The sequence below is a fragment of the Xyrauchen texanus genome, chromosome 3 (genome assembly GCF_025860055.1).
Source record: "Xyrauchen texanus isolate HMW12.3.18 chromosome 3, RBS_HiC_50CHRs, whole genome shotgun sequence".
Lineage (NCBI taxonomy): Eukaryota > Metazoa > Chordata > Actinopteri > Cypriniformes > Catostomidae > Xyrauchen > Xyrauchen texanus.
The window spans coordinates 24,404,136-24,428,456 of record NC_068278.1 but is presented as its reverse complement, the minus strand read 5'-3'; the positions used below and the strand labels follow the sequence as shown (position 1 = coordinate 24,428,456).

Below are 24,321 nucleotides of genomic sequence, written 5' to 3'. Positions count from 1 at the left end.
GAGTCTAGAGCATGATTTGCATAAAAAAGGTTTGCTGTTAACTCTGCATTTGTGGGAGCATGTTGTCATTTAGCCACTAGGGCAGTGGAGCTTAATTTGCACCTTTGATGCATAATTTTAAAGTTTTGTTAATAAAATCAGCAGGCTTATGCATCATGAATGTGAGACCAACCCTTGCATTTCTTAAATTCAAGCAGATGAAGGGCTATATCTGGGGCCTGTAAAATTAAAATGCGAAGACAGAAACTAATAATAAAATTGATATTGTTATAATATTTTATTTTTTCATTAATTCTTTATTTTTATAGTTTTAACAGCGGTATTTGTAACAGGACCATAGTAAGCACATGGAAGCATGGATCTTCTTCACTACCATGGCTAGATGTAACATGATTTCTATAAAATAAAATATGGCATTTTTGTCATTATAAACATTAGACCTACTCTAAACACAGGTAAAAACAATAAATACAAAATATAAATATTTATAAGTTGTAACAAAAATGTATTATATTCCCTCACTCCCCTAATGTATCCTATGGCAAATCTAATAGAGCCATACAGGTGCATAAGCCAAGGATGTACCTCCACTTGTGTATTTGATGCTGCTAAACCAGATACTTAAGATGCGTCCTGACTCGCTAGACTTCAAAATCAGATGAACTGCGGAACAAATGTGTACCAACCCGTATAATTGAGAACCAACTAATATATTCCAAGTCTAGATAACCGTTTTAATGCAAAGAGGAACCTGACGATAGATTTGATTATTATGACTGATAAATACCCCCATTTGTATCCTAACACCCCCCTCTCTACTAATTTGCTCGCAGCGCCCCCTGGTATCCTTGAACGCCCCTATTGACAACCCCTACACTAAGAACAAAGACCAAAGATTATTGCTTCCTAGTCAAGTGTGACTGCCTGCACAGGACATTGCTTTCATCATTCAAGAAAGAAGTCCAAAGAGCAGACTTAAACGATTCAGACCTGGCATGACATTTTCAATGTCTTGTAGGGATAAAGATGTGACTAAGTGTATGCAATGGGTGAGAGTATAATGTTGGTTGTTCTGATCAGAATAGTCCCATAAATACAAACCAAGATGTAAACATAAACAGGAAGGATCGAGCTTGTTGCTTTGATTACAGTGCATTACTCCCCAAGAGCCCAGTGTCACAGCATATCTCTACTAGATGCAATCAAGCATGCTGAATAGATGCCAAGGCTAACCACTCAATTCTGACAAAGTGACAGTCTACAGCTGTATGTCAACGAATTGGTCCTTTAACTTTTACATAAGGTATGTAGTATTACACTAATTACCCCTTTGAAAAAATAGTTGCAGACGCCTGCAGGGATTTAACAGAAAGTGACACTTATATGCGTAGTTACACTGTAACTATATGGGTTCACTGCAGCGTAAGCAGAGGTGTAAATTATTGCATTGAACTTAGTTATCTGTGACGTGATTTAATGCCAGGTGACAGTCTAATAGGTCAGTGAATAGGTTAAGATGGGTCATTCTAAAAACTAAAAAGCAAAAGGACATTACAAGGTTAAAGGGTGGTTAAAAATCTACAGAAAAATACTTTTTATAGTATTTGGTTTTATAGCACCATTATATGGTTTATATAATGGTCATTATATGGAATGGTTTTATAGCACCATTATATAGTTGGTAAAGAAATGAAAAAAGAAAGATCAGCACTAAACCTCAGATGAGTTTTAAACATCAGACTCTGACTCTGTCCCGTTGGATACAAAACTATCCCTCTTCCACCCCCAATCTTCATCGCCACCTATGGAACATATTTTGACACAGCAGGCACCAGCAGCACTCCTTCACACGAGATGGATGCACTTCACACACACTCATAACACTTTATATATCTATATATATAGATGATAGACAGACCATAACCATGGTTATTTATAGATAAATAACCATTTTATTGGAGTAAAAATATATTCTGGCTATAATCTAACATATCTTATATATATATATATATATATATATATATATATATATATATATATATATATATATATATATATATATATATATATAAGATATGTTCAATAGAAATTCAGTGGCATTTAAACAGCTTCGTTGTAGAGTTCGCATAACAGTTTATCCAGAAAATGCTATTCTAAATGTTTTAATAGAGCTTTTTATTCACGATCAACTGGATGAGACTGATTTAACCTGCTTCATTGTAACTCATTTAACACACCGATATAAATTTGAACAAAATCTCGAGCTTTTACCTCTTACCGGCGCTCATGTCCTGTAGTTGATTCTTTGATAATTTATTCCAGTGGTTTGGTTTTACCGGTCCAGTCCAGCGTAATCAAGGAAACCACTGCAACAACGAAGCGAAATGTAAACAGTAAATGTTCAGTTACTGCTCCGCTAACTCAGACGTCATTAATGACTTCGATTCCTTACAAATTAATTAAACAAGCTACTTAACTAGTAGCATTAGTCTTTACAAAACGTGTCCATACCTTTGGTCCTTTCTGTCTTTCTTTTTTCCTAATGTGCTCCGCCACATGTGACAGGAGATAACGCGCGCGTGCTGAAGTGACAGAACAACTTGACGCTTCCCAAATGCGCGTTTCATATATTACGAGCCGCTGCTGTGAACGCGTCACAGCACAAGTGGGAGGTCAAAAGAGTTGCGCCAAAAAGTGCGCTTACCTATCGTCACTCCTATTTTTCAGAGGAGACTTCGATTCATTACCTGGAAAAGTCTAGAAAAACACTCTTCTGAGAGTGTAAACACTCGTAGCTGCCCTGTGTAGAACAGTAACGTGTGCTCATATGAGCAGCATACTGGGGCAGAAGATACGGAGGAAGTTTCAAAACAGATAATGGAGATATCCCATTCATTCACGTGAGACACAGAGCCCAGCAAATACATCTACGTTGTGTCGACGTTGCTGTCACGTTCCATTTGTTGCTATTGAAACGTTGTTCGCTACGTGTTCTCCAAGCTGTGTCAACGTAGAAATATAAGACACGAGAAGGCTGGAGCAACGTTGTTGCGCAACATCCAGCAACTGCGAGAAGACGTTCCAGACACATTGTTAATTCCTCACGCTTTAGCAAAGACATTACTCTTGATTATACATTATTTCTTATGTTATTATATTTTGTGGTTGATATTTTTCAATAATCAAAAACAAAGCCTAAAAAATAAAATAGCAACTATTATGTAATGACATTTTAATGTAAAAACTATTTCAACTCGTCCCTCCTTTTCTTAAAAAGAAAAGAAAAATCTGGGTTACAGTGAGGCACTTACAATAGTGAATGGGGCCAATTTTTTGAGGGTTTAAAGGCAGAAATGTGAAGCTTATAATTTTATAAAAGTTCTTACATTAATTATTTTCTTAAAACAAGTGTATTATTTGAGCTACCATCATTTTGCCAGCGTTTTAACGTTTGTTGACATTTCATCGTTATGGCAACAAATTGTAAAATTGGATATAACTTTACACAGAAAGGGTTAGTAAGTGATTTTATCACACTAAAATCATGTTTACACGCATTGTTTCTATCTTGTGGGCAGGGTTGGGAGGTTTACTTTTGAAATGTATTCCACTACAGATTACAGAATTCATGCTGTTGAATGTAGTTTGTAACGTATTCGGTTAGATTACTCAAGGTCAGTAATGTAATCTAATTACTTTGAATTACTTCTTAAGAACTGGTAGATTTTTTTCACTTGTTTTGACTATAAAAACTCTGCCACATAGCATTTTAGCTTAGCATAAAGCTGACAATTTACACATGGTTTATTTCTATTTCTTGTGCTCCAAACTTCAAACTTACTTCTCTGTCTGCTTGTATGAATGTAACACATCTTTAGAAAGTGTTTCACTGCTGTTCAAATGCACTTTGGATCACATCATTTATATGTATAAATGTTTTCCTTCTGAAAGGACTAAATAACAAATAACAATATAATGCAAAATAATCTCTTCAGTAATCAAAATACATTTTGAATGTAACTGTATTTTAATTACCAATGATTTAAATTGTAACTGTAGTGGAATACAGTTACTTATATTTTGTATTTTAATATGTAATCCTGTTACATGTATTCTGTTACTCCCCAACCCTGGCTAATACATTATGCCAGAGTGACCTTGTCTGCTGGACAGAATCATATTACAGATTAATCCTAATGATATGATGCTTTCGTTTTGGATGGTCAGTATCAATAATTCTCCTTTTTTTTTTTATATAGTTGTTATGATGAGTTTCCAAATTTTTTATGAGTTTCACAGTTCTTTATAAGACATTAACTAAATAAACAAACATATCGACTCACCATTCCTTTTGGACTCTTTTTATTGGCTGGGTACATGAAGATGCCACCAATGGTGAGGTGCACATCAGATACTATCGAGCCAACATACCTGGCACCATATACGTAATCCCGTTACATGTATAGCCAACGGTGCTTGAGGCTATACTTTTGAAACAGTGAGTGTTTAAACATTTACAGATTGGTGCCCAGATTTTTACTTTTTCTTCGTCTTTTTTTTTTTTAAAGAAAAAAAAAGGACAAGTCCAAATTAAGTTTTGTGGTAATCAATATTATTCCAATATTATTCCACAAATCTAGTTGACTGAGCATGATTTTCTTGATAACATTGTTTTGTTATGCTTAAATTAATATATTTTTTTAATTAATATATTATTTTTGCAGTAAATTAATATATTTATAATCAACACGTACCAGTCTCAACTGCAACACAGGATCGTAGATCATCAACTTTATTAATACATATAACAACGGTGCTGTAATTATTGCAATTGCACTATCAAAAAGTATAGAAATCATGTAGTGTAGCCTATACAGTATATTAGCCTATAATTAAAAATAATAATTTAACTAAAAACAAAATGAATAAAAACCTTAAACCTAAAATACCTAAAGTTATTGTCTTCCTCTCTTTCATGGCAGGTCAGAGAGCCTTGATTAATGGATGGCTAAAAGGAGATGCATAACATTAGGTTCCCTATAGATTCAGTTCACTCAACATTGCTATAAGCACTATGGGGAAGTGTCCTTACATGACCTTGCTGAAACCCTTAAATATCACACCAATCCTCTGATTGGCAATGGTGTCTGAGCCTTAAGGCGCATATTAGGCCTATTTAAGTGGGCGCTCAGTCACCATTTCTTCAGAATTTTCTTCCTTCAAGACTGCAAACTTTGTCTTTATCTTGGAACACTTTCTGCTTCACCGATAAACACTTAGAGCGGACAGAACTCCTCAGCGAGATGCGGACAGGACAACTCGTGGCCTGAACTCAGTGCCTGCACAGAAAGGCTTTCTGCTCCCTGTGTGTTCCGGTGAATAGTTCTCCACATCGCCGTCGAAGACACTCTTGGCGAACAGGTTCTTTGCTTCAGACGCTCATCGTTAATCAATGCAGTGCTTCAGCAAGACTTCTACCTGCTTCCCACAGCTATATATATATAAATATATATTAATAAATATATATATAGCTTCGATGGCTCTTCGATGGCCGTGGCAGAGCACTGACATCATCATGCACAGAATGAGCAGTATGGCTGGTGGCATTGTCATGCTGGAAGGTCATGTCAGGATGAGCCTGCAGGAACTGTACCACTCGAGGGAGGAGGAGGTCGTCCCTGTAATGCACAGCGTTGAGATTGCCTGCAATGACAACAAGCTCAGTCTGATGATGCTGTGACACACCGCCCCAGACAATGATGGAACCTCCACCTCCAAATCGATCCCGCTCCAGAGTACAGGCCTCGGTGTAATGCTCATTCCTTCGCCCATCACCCCTGGTGAGACAATATCATGACTTGTCAGTGAAGAGCACTTTTTGCCAGTCCTGTCTGGTCCAGCAAAGGTGGGTTTGTGCCCATAGGCGATGTTGTTGCCGGTGATATCTGGTAAGGACCTGCCTTACAATTTGGCATCCTACAAGCCCTCAGTCCAGCCTCTCTCAGCCTATAGCGGACAGTCTGAGCACTGATGGAGGGAATGTGTGTTCCTGGTGTAACTCGGGCAGTTGTTGTTGCCATCCTGTACCTGTCCTGCTGGTGTGATATTCGGATGTACCGATCCTGTGCAGGTGTTTTTACACTTGGTCTGCCACTGCGAGGACGATCAGCTGTCTTTCCTGTCTCCCTGTAGCGCTGTCTTAGGTGTCTCACAGTACAGATATTGCAATTTATTGCCCTGGCCACATCTGCAGTCCTCATGCCTCCATGCAGCATCCCTAAGGTACATTCACGCAGATGAGCAGGGACCCTGGGCATCTTTCTTTTGGTGTTTTTCAGAGTCAGTAGAAAGGTCTCTTTAGTGTCCTAAGATTTTATAACTGTGACCTTAATTGCCTACCGTCTGTAAACTGTTCGTGTCTTAATGACCGTTCCACAGGTGCATGTTCATTAATAGTTTATGTTTCACTGAACAAGCATGGAAAACATTGTTTAAACCCTTCACAATAAAGATCTGCTTAAACTTCAAAGAGTTTTCATCAAAAAATCCTCCACGTGCAGCATGACAGCTTTGCAGATTCTTGGCATTCTAGCTGTGAGTTTGTCCAGATACTCAGGTGACATTTCACCCCACGCTTCCTGTAGCACTTGTCATAGATGTGACAGTCTTCTCAGGCAATTCTCACGCAACTTACAGTCTAGCTGATCCCACAAAAGCTCAATGGGGTTAAGATCCATAACACTCTTTTACAATTATCTGTTGTCAAATGTCTGTTACTCTTTGCCCGCTCTAACCATTTCTATTGTTTTTCTGTTTTAAAAGCGTATTTTTCTTTGCAAGGTGTCTTGCAAAAGCCTGCACCCCTGAGTCTTCTTTTTACTGTTGTACATGAAACTGGTGTTAGGCGGGTTGAATTCAATGAAGCTGTCAGCTGAGGACATGTCAGGCGTCTATTTCTCAAACTAGAGACTCTGATGTACTTATCCTCTTGTTTAGTTGTACATCTGGCCTTCCACATCTCCTTATGTCCTTGTTAGAGCCAGTTGTACTTTGTCTTTAAAGACTGTAGTGTACACCTTTGTATGAAATCTTCAGTTTTTTTGGTAATTTCAAGCATTTTATAGCCTTTATTCCTCAAAACAATGATTGACTGACGAGTTTCTAGAGAAAGCTGTTTCCTTAAGACATGCCGACAACTAAAAAACAAACACAAAGACAATGTTAAGCTTTATTTAACTAACCAAATAGTGGTGGAGTGGTGGTGGCGGAGTGGGCTAAATCACATAACTGTTAATCAGAAGTTCGCTGGTTTGATCTCCACAGCCACCTCCATTGTGTCCTTGAGCAAGGCACTTAACTCCAGGTTGCTTCAGGGGGGATTGTCCCTGTAATAAATGCACTGTAAGTCGCTTTGGATAAAAGCATCTGCCAAATGCATAAATGTAAATGTAAATAGCTTTCAGCTGTGTTTGATATAATGGCAAGTGATTTTCTAGTACCAAATTAGCAATTTAGCATGATTACTCAAGGATAAAGTTTTGGAGTGATGGCTTCCAAAATCTAAAGTGTTCTAATTTTATTTAGTCCTAAACAATTAATCTTTATATGATTAAATATATGATTCAGAATTATTAAATGATTTACTAAAATACCTAGATGGCTAGTAAAAAAATGTATAATAATATGCTTTACATTTGCTTTTTAGTATATATTAATATTGAATATGCTAACAGTTGCTACTGATATGTATAACATAGCTGAAATTAGTATGGGTAAACTATTCCTTTAATTACACTGAAAATTGCTTTGGATGAATATCTGCTGAATAATTCTGTAGAAGCACCATATTTAAAAAGAAAATATGTGGTCTGCATTAGTAATATGACATATATTTTGAGTCTGCATGGTCAAAACTGATCTGAACATTGTATTAACTGATTTAAAGGGACATTTTGCCCAAAACTTAAAATATTTTACTCACCCTCATGCCATCCAAGATGTGTATGACTTTCTTCTGCTGAACACAAATGAAAATATTTAGAAAAATATCTCAGCTCTTAAGGTTCATACAATGCAAGTGAAAGTGAACTTTGAAGGTCCAAAAAGCATATAAAGGCAGCAAATAATTAATACATGTGAATCTTGTGGTTAAATCCATGTCTGCAGAAGCAAGATGGAGTGGGTGAAAAACATGAACATGGTGGGTGAAAGTCCTTTTTTTTACTATAAATCTCCACTTTCACATTCTTTGTGCATATGGGCAGGGAGGAGAATTTATAGGAAAAAAAGGACCTTAATATTGATCTGTTTCTCAGCCACACATATCATATGGCTTCTGAAGACATGGATTTAACCAGCGTCTTATGGATTACTTTTATGCTGCCTTTCTATGCTTTTTGGACCTTGAATGTTCTGGCCACCATTCTCTTGCATTTTATGGACCTACAGAGTAGAAATATTCTTCTAAAAATATTTGTATATTTGTTTGTGCTCAGAAGAAAAAAGAATGTCAAACACATTTGGAATGGCATGAGGACGAGTAAATGATGAGAGAATTATGTGATAAAAGTATCATTTTTGGGTGAACTATCCCTTTAAGCAATGTCTAACAAAGATTCACATTTTGACAAAAACTAACATTGTAGCATTGCACAGTCAAGCAAATATATAGAAAAAATCAAGTAACCAAAGCAAAAATATTTTGATATTTGCTTTGAGTACTTTATTATCTCCATATATAGTTTTCTGCCTTCTTTCCACACACATTTTGTCTTTTCACCATCCACAATAGTTAAGGCACAATGGTGAAATGGTGAAATGAAAAATAGTTTCAGTGTTGCTGACACTAATGGTGAAATGAATGCATGCATAACTTTAATGCATGCCAAGTGTTTAAAAATCATACTGGCATTTTAGGAAAGCTCTGACTTTGAAATCTATCCAATGTATCATTAACTAATAAAAAGCACAAATTTAACACTGCCGAAGACATATGGTGTAAAGTGGGGGGTTATAATAAGCTAAACAAACTAGGGATGAGTATTCATCAATAATTTGGTTTTCGAATATTTAAGCTCATAAAAAATTTATATTCGAATATTCTTTATTTAAATAAAGGTAATTAATGAGAAAGAAATGTTTTAAAATAATATTTTTGTCATAAAATGTTGTGTCACCAATAAAAAGAAAAAGCGTATAATTATATTAAAAACAAGCTTATATCATGTCCTGTGTTATATATATATATATATATATATATATATATATATATATATATATATTTAAACAAGTAATGCGTGAAAAAAAGAATAGAATGAAAGCATTTAAGCTCATGCAAAGCAAAGAAAAAGAAACCACTAATGAAGTAGACTGACATATTTAACATACAGGACGAGTATTGTTATGATTGCAGGATGAGGCAGACAAGGGAGTTTGGATCTATGTGTGGGTTTATTGAACAGAGTGAAAAATAAACAGACAGGAACAAATGAAACTACCACGAAGGGCAAACAGAAACTAAAACACGAAAACATTCACGGGCACACAAACTGGGAAAACACGGCAGGAATGAACATGGGAAGACAGGCATGGGAGCGAACATCAGAACATGGGAAACATCAGCGACATCACAACAGTTGAGACAGAGTAGACCTTCCAGAAACATCAAAACAGTGGGAACAACAAACGACAAGGTAATGGAGGAACAGGCACATGAGGATACAAACGAGAATCAGGTGTGCACAATGACAGAATGGAACATGGTGACGGTGACACAGAAAACACGGGGCAGACAACCAAGGATCGGAACAAGTATAAACACGCGCCATATAAGTTATGTTTATATTGAATCTCATGTCATGGTTTTGTTGAGAAAAACAAGCATATCCACATGCTCAGAAAACTATACTCATTTATACACACCAGTTTAAATGATGGAATGTCCCTTACCTCAGCAAGCAGTCTTTCTCGGATGCCATGTTTTTTGTTTACAGAAGCATCGCGGGGATTACGTTGCTACGGGGACGTTGCTTCCTGACGAGCTGCACATATACGAGAGTAAATTGTACACCGCTTATCCAGTACATTTAAACAGGAACCCAGCTTTCTCACAGTAAGCCACAACTTTCAATAACTGGCTTTTCTGGTGTCCATCTGAACATACTGACAGAACAGTTTGCTCAACAAATGTGATCATCTTGTGTCCACACTCAACAGCACCACTCAGTGCATTCTGTTATAACTGCCAGTTTCAGTTTGTGTATTCAGGATTTTACATACATCTCACTGTATGTATGGCCAGCAAAGCAAAACTTTGCGAAATTCGAATTCTTTTCGAATACTAGAAAAGTATTTTTACTATTCGAATAATTATTGCATAACGAATATCCCTAAAACAAACCATGTATTTACAGTAGTTAGTTAACCAATATGAGACATTTGAAGCTCTCTGTTGTCCAACACTGACATTTCCTTGGCAGACAATCTCTTACTGAACACCCTTCAAGAATCCATATCTGTTCTTTTGAACCAAAACACATCACTTTGAGAGCTTTCTAAAGCATTTATGGTGGAATGCCTCAGTTTTGAAGTTTCAATTGAGTCTGACTGTGGAGTGTCTGCTGAGGAATTTTTTATCCCAGTAGCTTTAGTGTGATGATTCGTGTTGGAGAGAGCTTCCGTTTTTGAAGTGGAGATTTTCCTGGACTATATTCAGTTCATCCCTTCTCTACATCTTTACCGCCATCTTTCCTTCTAAGTCTCATAGATCCTCAACATACAGGACAAATGCACTCATCTACTCACCTTGAGATAAGAGGAAAATACACACACATACACACTCAACAAGAGAATGAGAGGGGCCTTGTCTTTGACTTCAGGGATCTCATGTCATCTAAACACTGCTGTGTCCTTGCCTTCAAATTATATAACTGCAGACACTGACAGTTATAAAATGTGAACAGCCCTTAGAATAGTACTTGTAAGGTGTTCAACAAATCTTTAATTATCAATAAACTATTATCTTTAATAGTTCACCTAATAATTACAATTATTTGATAATTTACTCATTACCATCATGTACTTTCTGACTTCCTTAAACTGAGATATTTACAGCTGCTCTTTTTAATGATAGTAATTTATGACACAATGTTCATTTTTGGGTGAACTATATGAGGTGCCCCTAGGGACATTATTCAGAATTACCATGCACATACATGTACTTTTCCTCTCACATACACATATGAAACCAAATTCATTCACATACTATAGTGAAATGCTCACACACATACAAGTGAAATGCTTTTACAAACACAACTGAAACGCTCTCATACATACAACTGAAAATATTACGCTCACACACACAACTGAAATGCTCACACACACACAACTGAAATGCTCTCACACACACAACTGAAATGCTCACACACACACAACTGAAATGCTCTCACACACACAACTGAAATGCTCACACACACACAACTGAAATGCTCTCACACACACAACTGAAATGCTCACACACGCAACTGAAATGCTCTCACACACACAACTGAAATGCTCTCACACGCAACTGAAATGCTCTCACACACGCAACTGAAACGCACTCACATACACAACTGAAACGCGCTCTCACACACACAAGTGAAATGCTCTCATACATACAACTAAAATGATTACACTCTCACACACACAACAGAAAAGCATTTCAGTATGTTGTATGCAACCATTTCAGTTGAAACGGAAGCACATTTCAGCTGAAACGGAAGGTGGTTAAAGTACCCACTCCACTCCAGTTGGTGGCAGTAGTGCACCTCAAGACGAATAACTAGAAGCTGTTGAAAGAAAGCATAGTAGAAAACCACGCCTTCCACAAAATAAGCGACTGTTGACCGTTAGTTAATGTCTTCCCAACAACAGCAAAGAACTGTTTTGTGCACCCGCGCTTTTTTTCTTTTTTACTTCTTCTTTATCTTCGATTTTATTGTTATTGCCAACCAGCTTAGAGGTGCACTACTGCCACCAACTGGACTGGAGTGGGGACTTTAACCACCTTCCGTTTCAACTGAAATGCTTTTCAGTTGTGTGTGTGAGAACGTAATAATTTTAGTTGTGTGTGTGAGAGCGTTTCAGTTGTGTGTGTGAGAGCATTTCAGTTGCGTGTGTGACAGCGTTTCAGTTGTGTGTGTGAGAGCGTTTCAGTTGCGTGTGTGAGAGCGTTTCAGTTGTGTGTGTGTGTGTGAGCATTTCAGTATAGTATGTGAATGAATTTAGTTTCATATGTGTATGTGCATGGTAATTCTGAATAATGTCCCTAGGGGCACCTCATAGAACTATCCCTATAAAGAAAGAGACAAGTTTGGACTTTTCAAGAACTCAAAAAACAGCCTGTACATGTACTGTATATCTCTGAAACATGAACTGAACATGGGAGCATTAAAACCTGATTTGTTGAATGACTAGACCGTTAAAAAACTTTTAATCTTGTGCGACTGATTCATGTTGTACATGCCACTTAAATCATTGATTGCCACCCTATTGTTCATGTTAGTTTGAAAGTCCATTCAGATAGCAAAAATGCCTAAGCTTGCCATAGATAAGATATTATATCTGGAAAGTTTTGGTCATAGAGTGGTTTGCAGCTTAAGAATACATTTTGACTCGAAAGACGTTTACCATGGGTTGCAGCACTTCATTTGCAACAATGTTGCATGGCTAAAGGCAGGTGCATGTGTGACTGAAATGCATCACTGCAATTAGGCTCCAGTTTTTAACACATTGTTCATGCGTAACAGAGACAATTCAAACAAATAGGCTCAAAAGTTCGCAATCCAGCTAAAATGGGCAAAATGCATTGTACAAATCTTATGGGACATAACACATTGCAAATGTAGAACAGTAAACTACAGTGTGGAGAAAACGTTGCTGTCAGAAAACAATATGCAAAATGTTACATTTAGCGGTAAAACAACTTGTCATTGGGGCAGTACTCTCAAAGGTACATCCTTCAAAAACTTGCATTTTTTACACTTACTTAATAGAATGTTATTAAGATTTTACAAGCAGTTTAATTTCATTAAGATTAAGTCAGTTTTATTCAGCCAATAAATTAAGTTGTATTCGGTGAAATCATTGTGTTTTAATAGTTTTAATTCAAACTAAATGTATTCATGTTTAATTTAGTTCATTTTATGTTGGTCAACTTAATTTATCTATCATTGTAGAGCTAAGCAGCACAAATGAAACATCACTTAGAAATGAAAGTTCATCTACAAACCATTCTGCACCACAAAAAGTCCAGCCTAACAGACGCTCTTTAAACACCAGTATAACAACTCAAAAACGCATAAAATAACACTTAATTTCAACATTTGTTCATCCCATCATGTCCCATGCCAAGCATGCTATGAAATGGAAATCCCAAGCCCAGTTTCATCAATGATACAAAAAGTATGTAGTTCAAACTCATATGGATTAAGCAAACTTCAATTTACTAATTTAATTGAATACAGAACATAATGAAATCAAGTTGTGACAAAATGTTCTAGAATTGAGTTGCTTTAGTTCATTTTAATTAAGTAAACTGAAGAACCTGCAAAAAAAAAAAAAAACATCAGTCCCAATGTATTTGTACCTCATCTGTCACTAAAGGGTACATGTTAACACTGTGCCTTAAGGTGTAAATAGTGTGCAGTGGATGTAGCTTTGAAGGCACTTCCCTAGTGACAGGCTGTTTTGCAGCTAAAGGTATTTGGTTTTTGACAGTGAATGGCACATCAAAAGAGCAATAAGCTGATTTCTCCTTACAGAGTAAATCAATTCAGGGTGACATTAAGCCTTTGTTGTGACTTGAAGCACATTGTCACAAAATTTAAAAACATGCCCTTAACCTATAAGCTTGACAACGTGCTTTAATTTTTTTTATATAAATAACAGTTTATTGAGAGATCTACTTTTGCACTCAAGAATGTTTTAGTAGACCCATAGAACACAAAGGTTACAATATAAAAGTGGGTCTACAGGTAAGTGGGTCTACAGGTAAATACACTGCCTGGCCAAAAACAAAATTGCATACACGAATATTTCATTTGGACCACCTTTAGCTTGGATTACGGCGCACTTTCTTCATGGCATTGTTTTGACAACCTGATGCAACATCACTACATTTCTTTTCCAACCAGAGTTGCCTTAATTTTTGGCCGAGATCTTGTATTGATGATGGGAGAGTCGAACCACTCTGTAAAGCTTTGCTAGCATATCACAGCCTGCATAACACTTTCAATGGGGTTTTAAGGTCAGGACTCTGTGGTGGCCAATTCATGTTTGAAAACAATTCATGTCCTCATGTTGGCTGAACCAATCTTTCACAATTTGAGACTGATGAATCTTGACAAGCATTGTCGTCCTGGAATATGCCATAGGGAAGAAAAAATCCCAAAATATCCTGGTCATTCAGTACATTCAGGTAGTCAGCTGACTACATTTTATTGCTGCATAACGTTGCTGAGCCTAAACCTGACCAATTGAAGCAACACCAGATCACAACACCAGTGTAGCCAACTTAACGACTTTATCGCTAGATTTAGCGACTTTTATTCAAAAAAGTGACTAGCGACAAACCTTAGCGTAGAAGAGTCGCCAATACTGCCCTGTGAGACTGACAGAGAGAGAGGCGAGCAGGCGAGAAGGTGGAGCAGCACAATCAGCTGACCGCTGGACAGCTGACATAGATGCCAATGAGCTGTGTGCAAACAGTGTTGTCAATGACCAATCACAAATCTTTATTGTTTGCTCCCCTTTAGTTTTACCTTTAAAGTGTTTAATTTGACCATTTATTTTAATTATTTTCATGCACTTAATCACAGGACATTTTTAGATGGTTGCTCATTACTGTTTCTGAACTCTCTGAATTCAGACACTTATTTTTGGTAAATATGCAAAACATTTTGTAAACATGCACAGTTTTTTTTTTTTTTTTTGTAATATGCACATAGTTGTTTGTTATGGCTGAACGCTGTGTGAGAGAAAAGATAAGAAAGTTACCTTCGCTTCTAAATTTCTCTCCGAGTGATTGATAGATATAGGGAATTAATAGGGTATTACAGTATGTACGGTAACCACAGAGAAGCAAACACATGTAAAGGGAGGACAATATGCAAAATGCAAATGAGACGTCATGAATATGTTAATGAACATAATGAGAGTATGACGTCATTTAGCGACTTTTCGAGCAGGCTTTAGCTACTTTAAATTGAAACTAGTTGGCAACACTGCCTCCAGAGCCTTGTACAGTGGGCACATGCATAATGGGAGCATTGCTTCATGCTCTTCCCTTCTTACCGTGATGCGGGTCACACCACATGACATTTTTCCATTGCTCCACAGTCCAATCTTTGTGCTCCATAGCAAATGTAATTTTTTTCTGATTAGCCTCATTAACAAGTGGCTTTAGTCCAAATCCTGTAAGTTCTCGTTGCATTGTGTATGTGGAAATGCTCTTCTTTCACTATTATACACAGCCGTGAGTTGTACTGTCAACTTTTTATGATGTGACTTCAAGCATTTTAATGATCTCCCATCACAGTCATTCAAGACTTTTTTCCGATCACATTTCTTCCACGAAGCTGATGGTTCACCACTATCCTTCCAGGTTTTAAAAATGTGTTGGACAGTTCTTAACCCAATTCCAGTGATTTCAGCAATCTCCTTAGTTGCTTTGCTTGATGCAGGCCAATAATTTGCCTCTTCTTAAACGTCTTTTCCACGACCACGGGTTACGTCTTCCGACATGGTTGTTTAAAAAATGAGAAGCTGCACACTGTTAGGGATAAAACAATAGTTGCCAGCTGAAACATATTAATCACTGCAATATTGCTACTTGGACTTAAATCCAAATGGCGACTTTTGGGGGGCCAGGCAGTGTAGTTTTAACATAATTTGCATAAGCTTCAAACCCACCTATGTCACTTCATCGTAGTAAAACCTTTTTATTTTTTCAGAAAAAACTATAGACTACTATGTGAACCTAGTCATTATTATGATCAAGATGAGACATTTGAATGCTGATAACAAATGATGTGTGTACTTATTTGCAATTTTTTTTTTTTTTAAATTGTACAGGACATGGCAGCATGTCTTCAACAAGTCACAAAAATATTTCTTGCCAAGCATCTGCTGCATAAACACCTGTCTGCCACGAGGTATTTGAACCTTTTTTGTGGGTCCATGTGGAAGCTTTTTTTAATAACATTCCTTGCATGGAGATATTGAGACAAAAGCATCTGAAGAAACAGTTAAGGTGAAATATTAAATTTCCCTTTCATCTTTAAAGCCATCCAACACATTGTATGCCGCTGGCACATTCTTTGACTCATGCTGTGCTAGGATGTTCTGCGGAGAAATCCATGGTGCAAATGTTCACAGTCCAGTCTAAAATGGCACTAAATTTCACTCCGAAGTATCCATGTTGATGGTCTTATGAGACTTTTCATCAAGAAAAAAAACACACACAGAACGCTGCAAAAAATATGGTTTTGTTCTGATATATCAGAAGGAAGCGAAACTTGAACTTGACTTTAGCACATACGATCAGAAACCTATTAGTACTAGTCAAGTTGGAGTGTGCCACCTTGTGGTTGGAAAAATATTACAATATTTTCTGGTAAATATTACATTTTACATCGTGTAACATAAATAACTTCTCAAAAACCGTCTCAAAAGTAGCCAAGAAAGGACACAGGCTTCATGTTCGATGTATTTTTTATTAGTATCATCTAATTCACAACTGTAAATCTTTGCACTCATCTCCTTGAGCTGGTTTTTAAAAAACAGTGAATCAACACCCATCATAATTAAAATTAATTTGAAATAATACTAAGGTAACTCATGTGTAATACTGAACCGATACTTGCTTTCTTGGGTTGTACTGTACTTAATTGTGAAGGAATATCAGAGGCTCCAATAGTGTGGACAATTGCTTTCAGTGCCAGCCGGGTAGTAGGACTAATGTCCAAAGAAACAAAGAAATTTGCAGATTTGTGAACTTATATGTTTAAACTTATTTGAATAGTAAAAGGCCAAGAATTTAGTTATCCACTAGAGCCGAATCCCTGTAATACACCCCTCATTTACTTAAGCTGATTACTGAAAGATAGTAAATTATCACATTGTCCTAAAACTGTTGTGACAAACAATAGTGATTCTCATATTCATTGTTAAAAGTGCTCTAAGCCTGAAACATACAGTAGCTGACTAAAGTAACTAATAACAAACTTGACTCCAAATATAACAATATACTGTAGGTCATAATGCTCATGTGAAACCTTTAGTAAGTTCTCCTCTTTTCCATTAAGAACAATCACTCGACATTAAGGAAATCAGTAACCATCAAGGACAGGTCTGCATCTATGAACTGGTTAGTGGCCTGTAAATGATGATCTGGTTAGTGGCCTGTAAATGATGATCTGGTTAGTGGCCTGTAAATGATGATCATGTCAAATGAGAAATTACAAAGGGGAAAAAAATAGAGAGTGTATATGAAATGAAGAATGTAAAATGCCTATATAAAAAAAAAATCAGTCTTTGAGTCAAACACAGAATCAAGATCTTCTCGCTTGTTCCTCCTCTTGGCCATTCGGCTCCATTTTGTTGTTCTCTATTAATGTGATAATGTCACATGACTGTAAGCTTTGACTGCTGGGACATCGATACAGTTGCTGGAAATACTCCCCTGTTAAAAACTGAAAGGAGACAGCATTATTACATTTATATATATTTTCTGAACAACTTCAGCCAGAAAAGTGACACGTCCGTTTGAATTCAATGCATAATAAATTAAGAGATGTCTGTTACCTGGTACATTTACATATAGCTTTAACTATTGGACTGATAAATATAACAATGTGCACTCAAACTAAAACAGTACTAACAAAAACCTGGACATAAACATACTACTTAAATCAAGGACGCTGGAGACAACAGTTGTCACATTCAGTTACAGAGCTTGATTTGAATCATGTGATAACAAAATCTGGATGTGTACCTCTCTATAGTGGTCAGGAATTTCCGGGGATGGCCGAAACAACTGTTTAAGCTTTTTGTGGTTCTTGAAAAAAGCAAAAATGAAGCAAACACACACGGCTGAAACAAAAACTGTGGCTAGTATACTTAAGAGCAAATCACGTCTCTTTTTCTCTTCAGCTATATAGGGAGAAAGGACAAGAAAAACAAAACATAAAAAAAAACAACAAATGGCAAACGATGGTCAGTTAACCAAATTAATGTATTCACTGACTGTAATAGTGTGTGATTCATTTCAATATCTGTATGAAAGTTAAAAAATAATTTCTGGTTGGGTTTAAACAAAAGCAACTTTTCTTGTACTAAGTAGGTAACTGACTTTCAGACTTACCTGTTTCTGGGATAATTGCACATCTTTGGAGGCTGGTATTTCCATAGGGCTTATTGTACCACAAATACTGAACCTGAAAACAGTACTCCAGTCCTGACTCCAGGTTAGGAAAGAGTTGACTATTGCCATTTGTAATATAAAACTGAACCTGGAGAATTGAAAACACTTGTCAGCTTTGCACTGGTGTATTTAAAAAATGTGAGAGTTCCTAAATTTTTTTTTTATACTGATATATATATATAAAGGAAGCAAGAGACCTCCGAGTGATCTCCATTAGCTACTTTCCAGTAAGATATATTAAAGGCAATTCCATTTCCAAATTCATCCACCAAGCTCTGGTCCATATGTTCCATATACAGGTGAGCCATTCCAGGTTTAACAGTCAGATGTATCAAAGGAACACAATACTGTACTGTGAAACAAAGAAATGTGTGTATGTGCTTGAGTTTGCATGTTTAGAAAATCAAAAACTGAGGTAAAAACTAGGGATGCACCGATGTATCGGCTGCCAGTATTTATCAGCCCATTGACCAAATTAAAAACCATCGGCATATCATAATAAGCATGAAAACGCCTATATGAAAACCAGATGGTTTATTTAGAATTAATTAGTGACACACTTTGTGAAAACTGTTAATTCCAATGCACAATCCAGAAATAATAATAGCTACACTATGTAGAATGGTTGGCACTCCAAAGAACATGACATTTTATTTTTATTCTGTTTCATTCTCAAGTTAATGTTTGAAAAAAATGCCATAAATTAGCATGACAGTCGTGAAAGTGGCACTTACTTGATGAGGGAACCCATAAAACGACTGTCAAAATGATTTATACAACTTTACCACCCAAATAATAAATTAATATACAGAAGAATTAATGTAAGTGCTTTTCAAAAATTATAAGCTTCACATTTCTGTCTTTAAACCCTACAAAAATTGGCCCCATTCACTTTCATTGTAAGTGCCTCACTGTAACCTCAATTTGTGCTTTTTTTTTTTTTTTTTTTTTTTAAGAAGGGATGAGTTTATATAATTTTTGTGATGATCAACATTATGCCACAAATGCTGTCGAGTGGGCTTAACTTTTATTGAACCCGGAATATTCCTTTAAAAGGCTGCGTTTTTAAACTGCAAAAACAGAAGAGCAAAACGCATTTTTTGGACCGTTTGTATTGTTATACCATCTACAGTTATTTTAAGTATATATATATATCATTATATTTTTTACAATACACAGCGTGTTTTTTAATGCCCCAGCAAGTTTTTGTGATGCCCACTTCTTTTTTCTGTATTCTGCAGCAACTCTGAGCACTTTAATATTTTTCATCCTAGCTGAAGAACCTTTGATTCAATCTATAAAGATAAGCAGCCTATGTTGTGGTTTCAAGTAAAAAATATAAATATTGACAAAGGTGAGCGTTTTATGTTGACATTTCTTGTTTGTATGAAGGCTAAGTGCAAATAAAAGGTGAACATTAATTTATTTGTACGGTTTTTATTTCTTAAATATGATATAGTTTTATAGGAGGTTTCATAGACTTGGCAAGTTCATTTTTCAGAAGTTTGTAGGTAAAGACATCTGTTGTGGGCATTCTTGGCAGTTTTTCTGAGGCTTTTATATTGTTAATATTGATATCAGAATTATATTGTATCAACCGAAATTAAGAAATATATTGTGATATAAATTTTGGCTATATCGTCCAGCCCTAGTTAGAACAGTGTGAAGGCTTTTGTACCCCTTTGTATACGGTTTAGGCATTCTTAAGTAAAACAGTAATCTGATGACAAAATAAGTTGTTGCAAAATATCTGTATTGGGTATAGGTTTTTGTTAAAATCGGTATATGAAAAAACATGTCATATCGTTGCATCCCTCGTAAAAACATGAAGTGTTACAATTTAAATGATTTAACATGGATAAACACAAAGGTTAATAAAACCACATAAACCATTTCTTACTATTTAAACACTTGACTGGTTTCGAATTCTGCCATTCTGATGTCTGGTTTCCTTTCTCCGCACACACTCGGAATACAGCTCCATAAAATTCAGCAGTGATGTTTAATGTTTTTAATTTTGTGCCAATATGACTTGACATATTGTGCCATTCTTCAGCTGGTTTGCTAAAATCGAAGTAACAGGAGAGGATGAGTTAGTTTTTTACACTAGATTAAAATGCTGGGTAAAGCCTTTTCCCTCCATGTTAGATTCAGCATGTGGCTTAAAGAGAACAGTAAATGCTGAATCAAGCACCAGTATAAAAAAAAACAGGAACATACATTGAACTAAATGGCATCGATGCATTTATGCTGGAAACATGGCTAATTGGGAGAGTGCTGTAAAGTTAGTTTTATATGTGACATTCATGATAATACCCATTAAACACTCCATTTCAATAAAAACCAACTTGGAAATGCCTGAATAGGTTTTCTTTGCCTAGCACAAAGCTGAATTAAAACAAAAGAGATTTGTTTTCATATACATTTTATTAGCTCTATAAATCAATTAAACAATTTAAACATTTGATATTATGACATCACAACAAATATTAAATGTTCTTTAAAATATCCCTTTCATGACACAAGGCTCTGTTTGTGGAATTTACATTCTACATGCTTTCACTACTTTTTATACAGATATTCTAATTCTATAGTCATTGAGATTAATAGATTTATAGGGATAATTGAATCTGTATAAAAATTAGTGAACATTTACTCTCCAAAACCAGCCTTGTGCTATATAAAGTATAACATTGAGTGTTTTACAGTTGGTTTCATGTCTCTAGGTCAAACGGTCATTGAGTTTAATGGAATTAGAATATTACAAACATTTACACACTATATTTATTTGAAAACATATAGTGTGTAAATTCCACAAACAGAGCCTTGTGTCATGAAAGGGATATTTTTAAGAACATTTCATATTTGTTGTGATAGCATAATATCAAATGGTTAAATTGATTAATAGGGCTAATAAAATTAATTTATTTTAAAATCAGCTTTGTGCTAGGCAAAGAATACCTATTCATGCATTTCCAAGTTGGTTTGGCTTGAAAATGTGATTTCAATGGGTATTGTCGCAAATGTCAAATATAAAATTAACTTTACAGCACTATGGCAAGACCCTTACAAGATGGGAACTGTGGTGGTATCATGGAACAGTTATTAGGATATCAGATAGTAAAACAATGTTAGTTTGATAAAATTATATCATGATAGTGAATGATTACTAGCCTATATATAGACCATGTTACTTACACAATACAATGTACTTAAAAATCTTACCACAGCACTAAACAAATGGTCAATATACATCAAACATGCATATACATAAAATAAATGGTACTGGTACTTTTAAGTAGGCTAAGTGAATTGTCACTTAGTAACATAAAATACTTACGAGCCAAGTTTATACTGAACTGAATACAGCACACTTTCATCATTGGCAGACTTCCACTGTAGTTCTGATCCTACTGTCCTAACATCTGGACGCTGTAAATCAACTGTCTTGGCTGAAACAAAACAGTGATAGTGGATGTTCAGTGGTGTGGACACGAAGGCTTTTCTTTAGAGATAACAATTTCTATAACGCGTCGTGCGATTGTACAAATGCCATTTGAGAGCTTACCTAGATCGACCATCAGAATAAAAAGCGCCACTGCGTAAATGTGGCGGATCATTTCGATGATTTTGAATCCATATCTTGCACCATGAAATCTGCGGGTCGTGAATGCGCCATTCTAGCTGGTTGTCCTGAGGAAATATGCACGTTTCTTAGCTGGAAATTTCGATTACATTTCTCTTACGGTAAGCAACATGGAAATCTCGATTTCATCTTACGGTAAACAACACGAAGGGGAAGTGAATGTGGCGTAATTTATGGTTCTCTGAAAGAGAGTAAAAGGCTACAATGGACATAAACATAACAGTTAAAGCCTTTCCGAGCCCGATAATCAATATGAGACCTCGTTCTTTACGTAGAAATCTCTCATTTTAGTGTTTCTCTACAGTCCATAGATTTGTCTCCCGCGGTCAGACAGAGAGAATGAATCTCAATATGCGTTCTTTTGCATTCTTACGTTCTCGTTTTACGTCATCATCCACTGCCGAAGTTCAATCCTCAAGAACGCAATACCGAGGGTGCTTTTGTCTCATTTCCTAAATTTAGCTTCCTTCTTCTTCTTCTTCAATTTTTTAAATGGCGGTTGACAACTATTTGTTGCATTACCGCCACCGCTGGACTGGAGTGTATAACAGGAGTTACCTATATTCTATAAAATTAAATTCTTTTCAAAAGGCCTGTATTCTTTAAAAACAAAAACAAAAAAATGCTAAATCTTCCCATCCTTTCTTTGTAAAATATTCCTGTATTCAAATACACTTTCATTGGCTTCTACTTGAGCAATAAACCTCTGCCTATCTTGATAATATTTTTGACAATGTATTAATACATGCTCTACTGTTTCAGGGCTACACCTGATACAATACCCACAGTTTCCATCAACATGCTTTTTCATTAGAAATAAGGTACTATTAAGTCTGGTATGCCCAATTCTCAAACTGGACAATACCACTTCCTCATGTCTAGTTCTGATCGAAACTGCAAACTTTTTAACTTTAGGCTGTATACTAAAAAGATGTCTCCCACCAGGTTCATTATCCCAATAGACTTGCCATTTTTCATAAGATTTTGTTTTAATAATACTCTTAACCTCTGCTTTGCTGTATTTTATGTCCACATCAATGTTGACTTTTCCTGCTGCTTTCTTGGCATATATATCAGTCAGCTCATTCCCCTCCACCCCTATATGGGCTGGAACCCATAAGAAGGAAAATTTTAAACCCGCCTTTTGCAATCCACTCGCTAACTGTAAAATATCCAGAAGAATGTCTTTCCTAGACCCTGAGTGGGAATTCTGGAGACTTAAAAGAGCAGAACTTGAGTCAGATGCTATAACTACTTTTCTATTACCCCCATTACTTTCTACCCATAACAGGGCAAACCATATAGCTACAAGCTCTGCCGTATATACAGCCAAATCATCATTTAGCCTTTTACCTACAGCCAACCCCAATTCAGGCACCACATGCGCCACTCCCACTCTTATCAGTTCTTTTCGAAGCATCTGTAAATATGATCATATCCTGCCTGTAATGTTCTGCTATATATCTACTAACTCTCCATTTGTCCACTTCATTCTCCTCCTTTTCTTCAAGTAGCCCTAGATCCACTTTTAGTTCCTCAAAAGTCCAAGGGGGAACTGTAGAGTATGGTACTGTAGTACAGATATTAAGTTCACTTAACCCCATATTCTCAACTTTTTGTTTGATATACCACCCAAAGCTTTTAACTCCCTCATTCAGTCGCTCTTGACAGTTTCTTAATACTGGCTGTGCAATGTGATCATCATTATGTCCCATAAGATTAGCCCAGTACACTAGAGCAAGCTGATCTCTTCTCAAATACAATGGCATCTCCCCCACCTCCACTTGGATGGCTGCCACTGGAGAGGTTTTGACTGCTCCACTACATATTCTCAAGGCTTGGTTTTGCATTACATCAAGTTTATATAATAATGACTTGGAGGCTGACCCATATGCTACACACCCATAATCAAACACTGATCTCATTAGCCCAGTGTAAATTGTTCTCAATGCTGACCCAGATGCACCCCACTCAACCCCACACAAGCATCTCATAACATTTAGAATTTTCTTACACTTATCCACCATCTTCTGTATATGAAATGCCCATGTCAACTTCCTATCAAACCATACTCCCAAATACTTAAATACCTCAACTCTTTCCATCTCTCTACCTGACAGGTAAATTTTAAATTCAGGTCTTATGTTCCCCTTAGAAAAGAACATAACTTTTGTTTTCTCTACTGAAATCCTAAATCCCCACTGTACTGCCC

At 36.3% G+C, this 24,321-nt stretch overlaps 2 protein-coding genes across 3 annotated transcripts in view; both read right to left on the bottom strand.

Moving 5' to 3' along the window:
* The window catches only part of slc4a4a (solute carrier family 4 member 4a), a 79,514-nt gene extending 76,536 nt beyond the window's left edge, over positions 1 to 2,978 (bottom strand). Inside the window, exons 1-2 of one of the 2 annotated variants that reach the window (XM_052093393.1) lie at positions 2,512 to 2,978; positions 2,272 to 2,366 (exon numbers count right to left, since the gene is read on the bottom strand). In XM_052093393.1, the coding sequence (XP_051949353.1) occupies positions 2,272 to 2,288 (17 nt within the window). In that variant the 5' untranslated portion in view covers positions 2,289 to 2,366; positions 2,512 to 2,978. The remainder of the gene's footprint in view (positions 1 to 2,271; positions 2,367 to 2,511) is intronic. The other variant, XM_052093400.1, reaches the window with a different exon arrangement.
* A 13,762-nt stretch (positions 2,979 to 16,740) lies between these two features.
* ifngr2 (interferon gamma receptor 2) lies at positions 16,741 to 22,578 on the bottom strand. The gene is made up of 8 exons (XM_052093447.1): positions 22,483 to 22,578; positions 22,032 to 22,156; positions 21,804 to 21,915; positions 20,364 to 20,527; positions 18,661 to 18,815; positions 18,404 to 18,551; positions 18,035 to 18,192; positions 16,741 to 17,732 (listed from the first exon to the last, which is right to left on the bottom strand). The coding sequence occupies exons 2-8, from the start codon at positions 22,081 to 22,083 to the stop codon at positions 17,592 to 17,594; spliced, it is 930 nt and encodes a 309-aa protein (XP_051949407.1). The 5' UTR covers positions 22,084 to 22,156; positions 22,483 to 22,578; the 3' UTR covers positions 16,741 to 17,591.
* Positions 22,579 to 24,321: the final 1,743 nt, after the last annotated feature.

Excerpts from the sequence above, each read along its gene's own strand:
- ifngr2 (XM_052093447.1), bottom strand. The coding sequence starts at position 22,083 with ATGATCCGCCACATTTACGCAGTGGCGCTTTTTATTCTGATGGTCGAT. Across the intron at positions 21,916-22,031 it reads TATTCTGATGGTCGATCTAG|CCAAGACAGTTGATTTACAG; the intron begins GTAAGCTCTCAA and ends GTTTTGTTTCAG. Across the intron at positions 18,816-20,363 it reads ACCAGTCAAGTGTTTAAATA|TACAGTATTGTGTTCCTTTG; the intron begins GTAAGAAATGGT and ends TTTGTTTCACAG.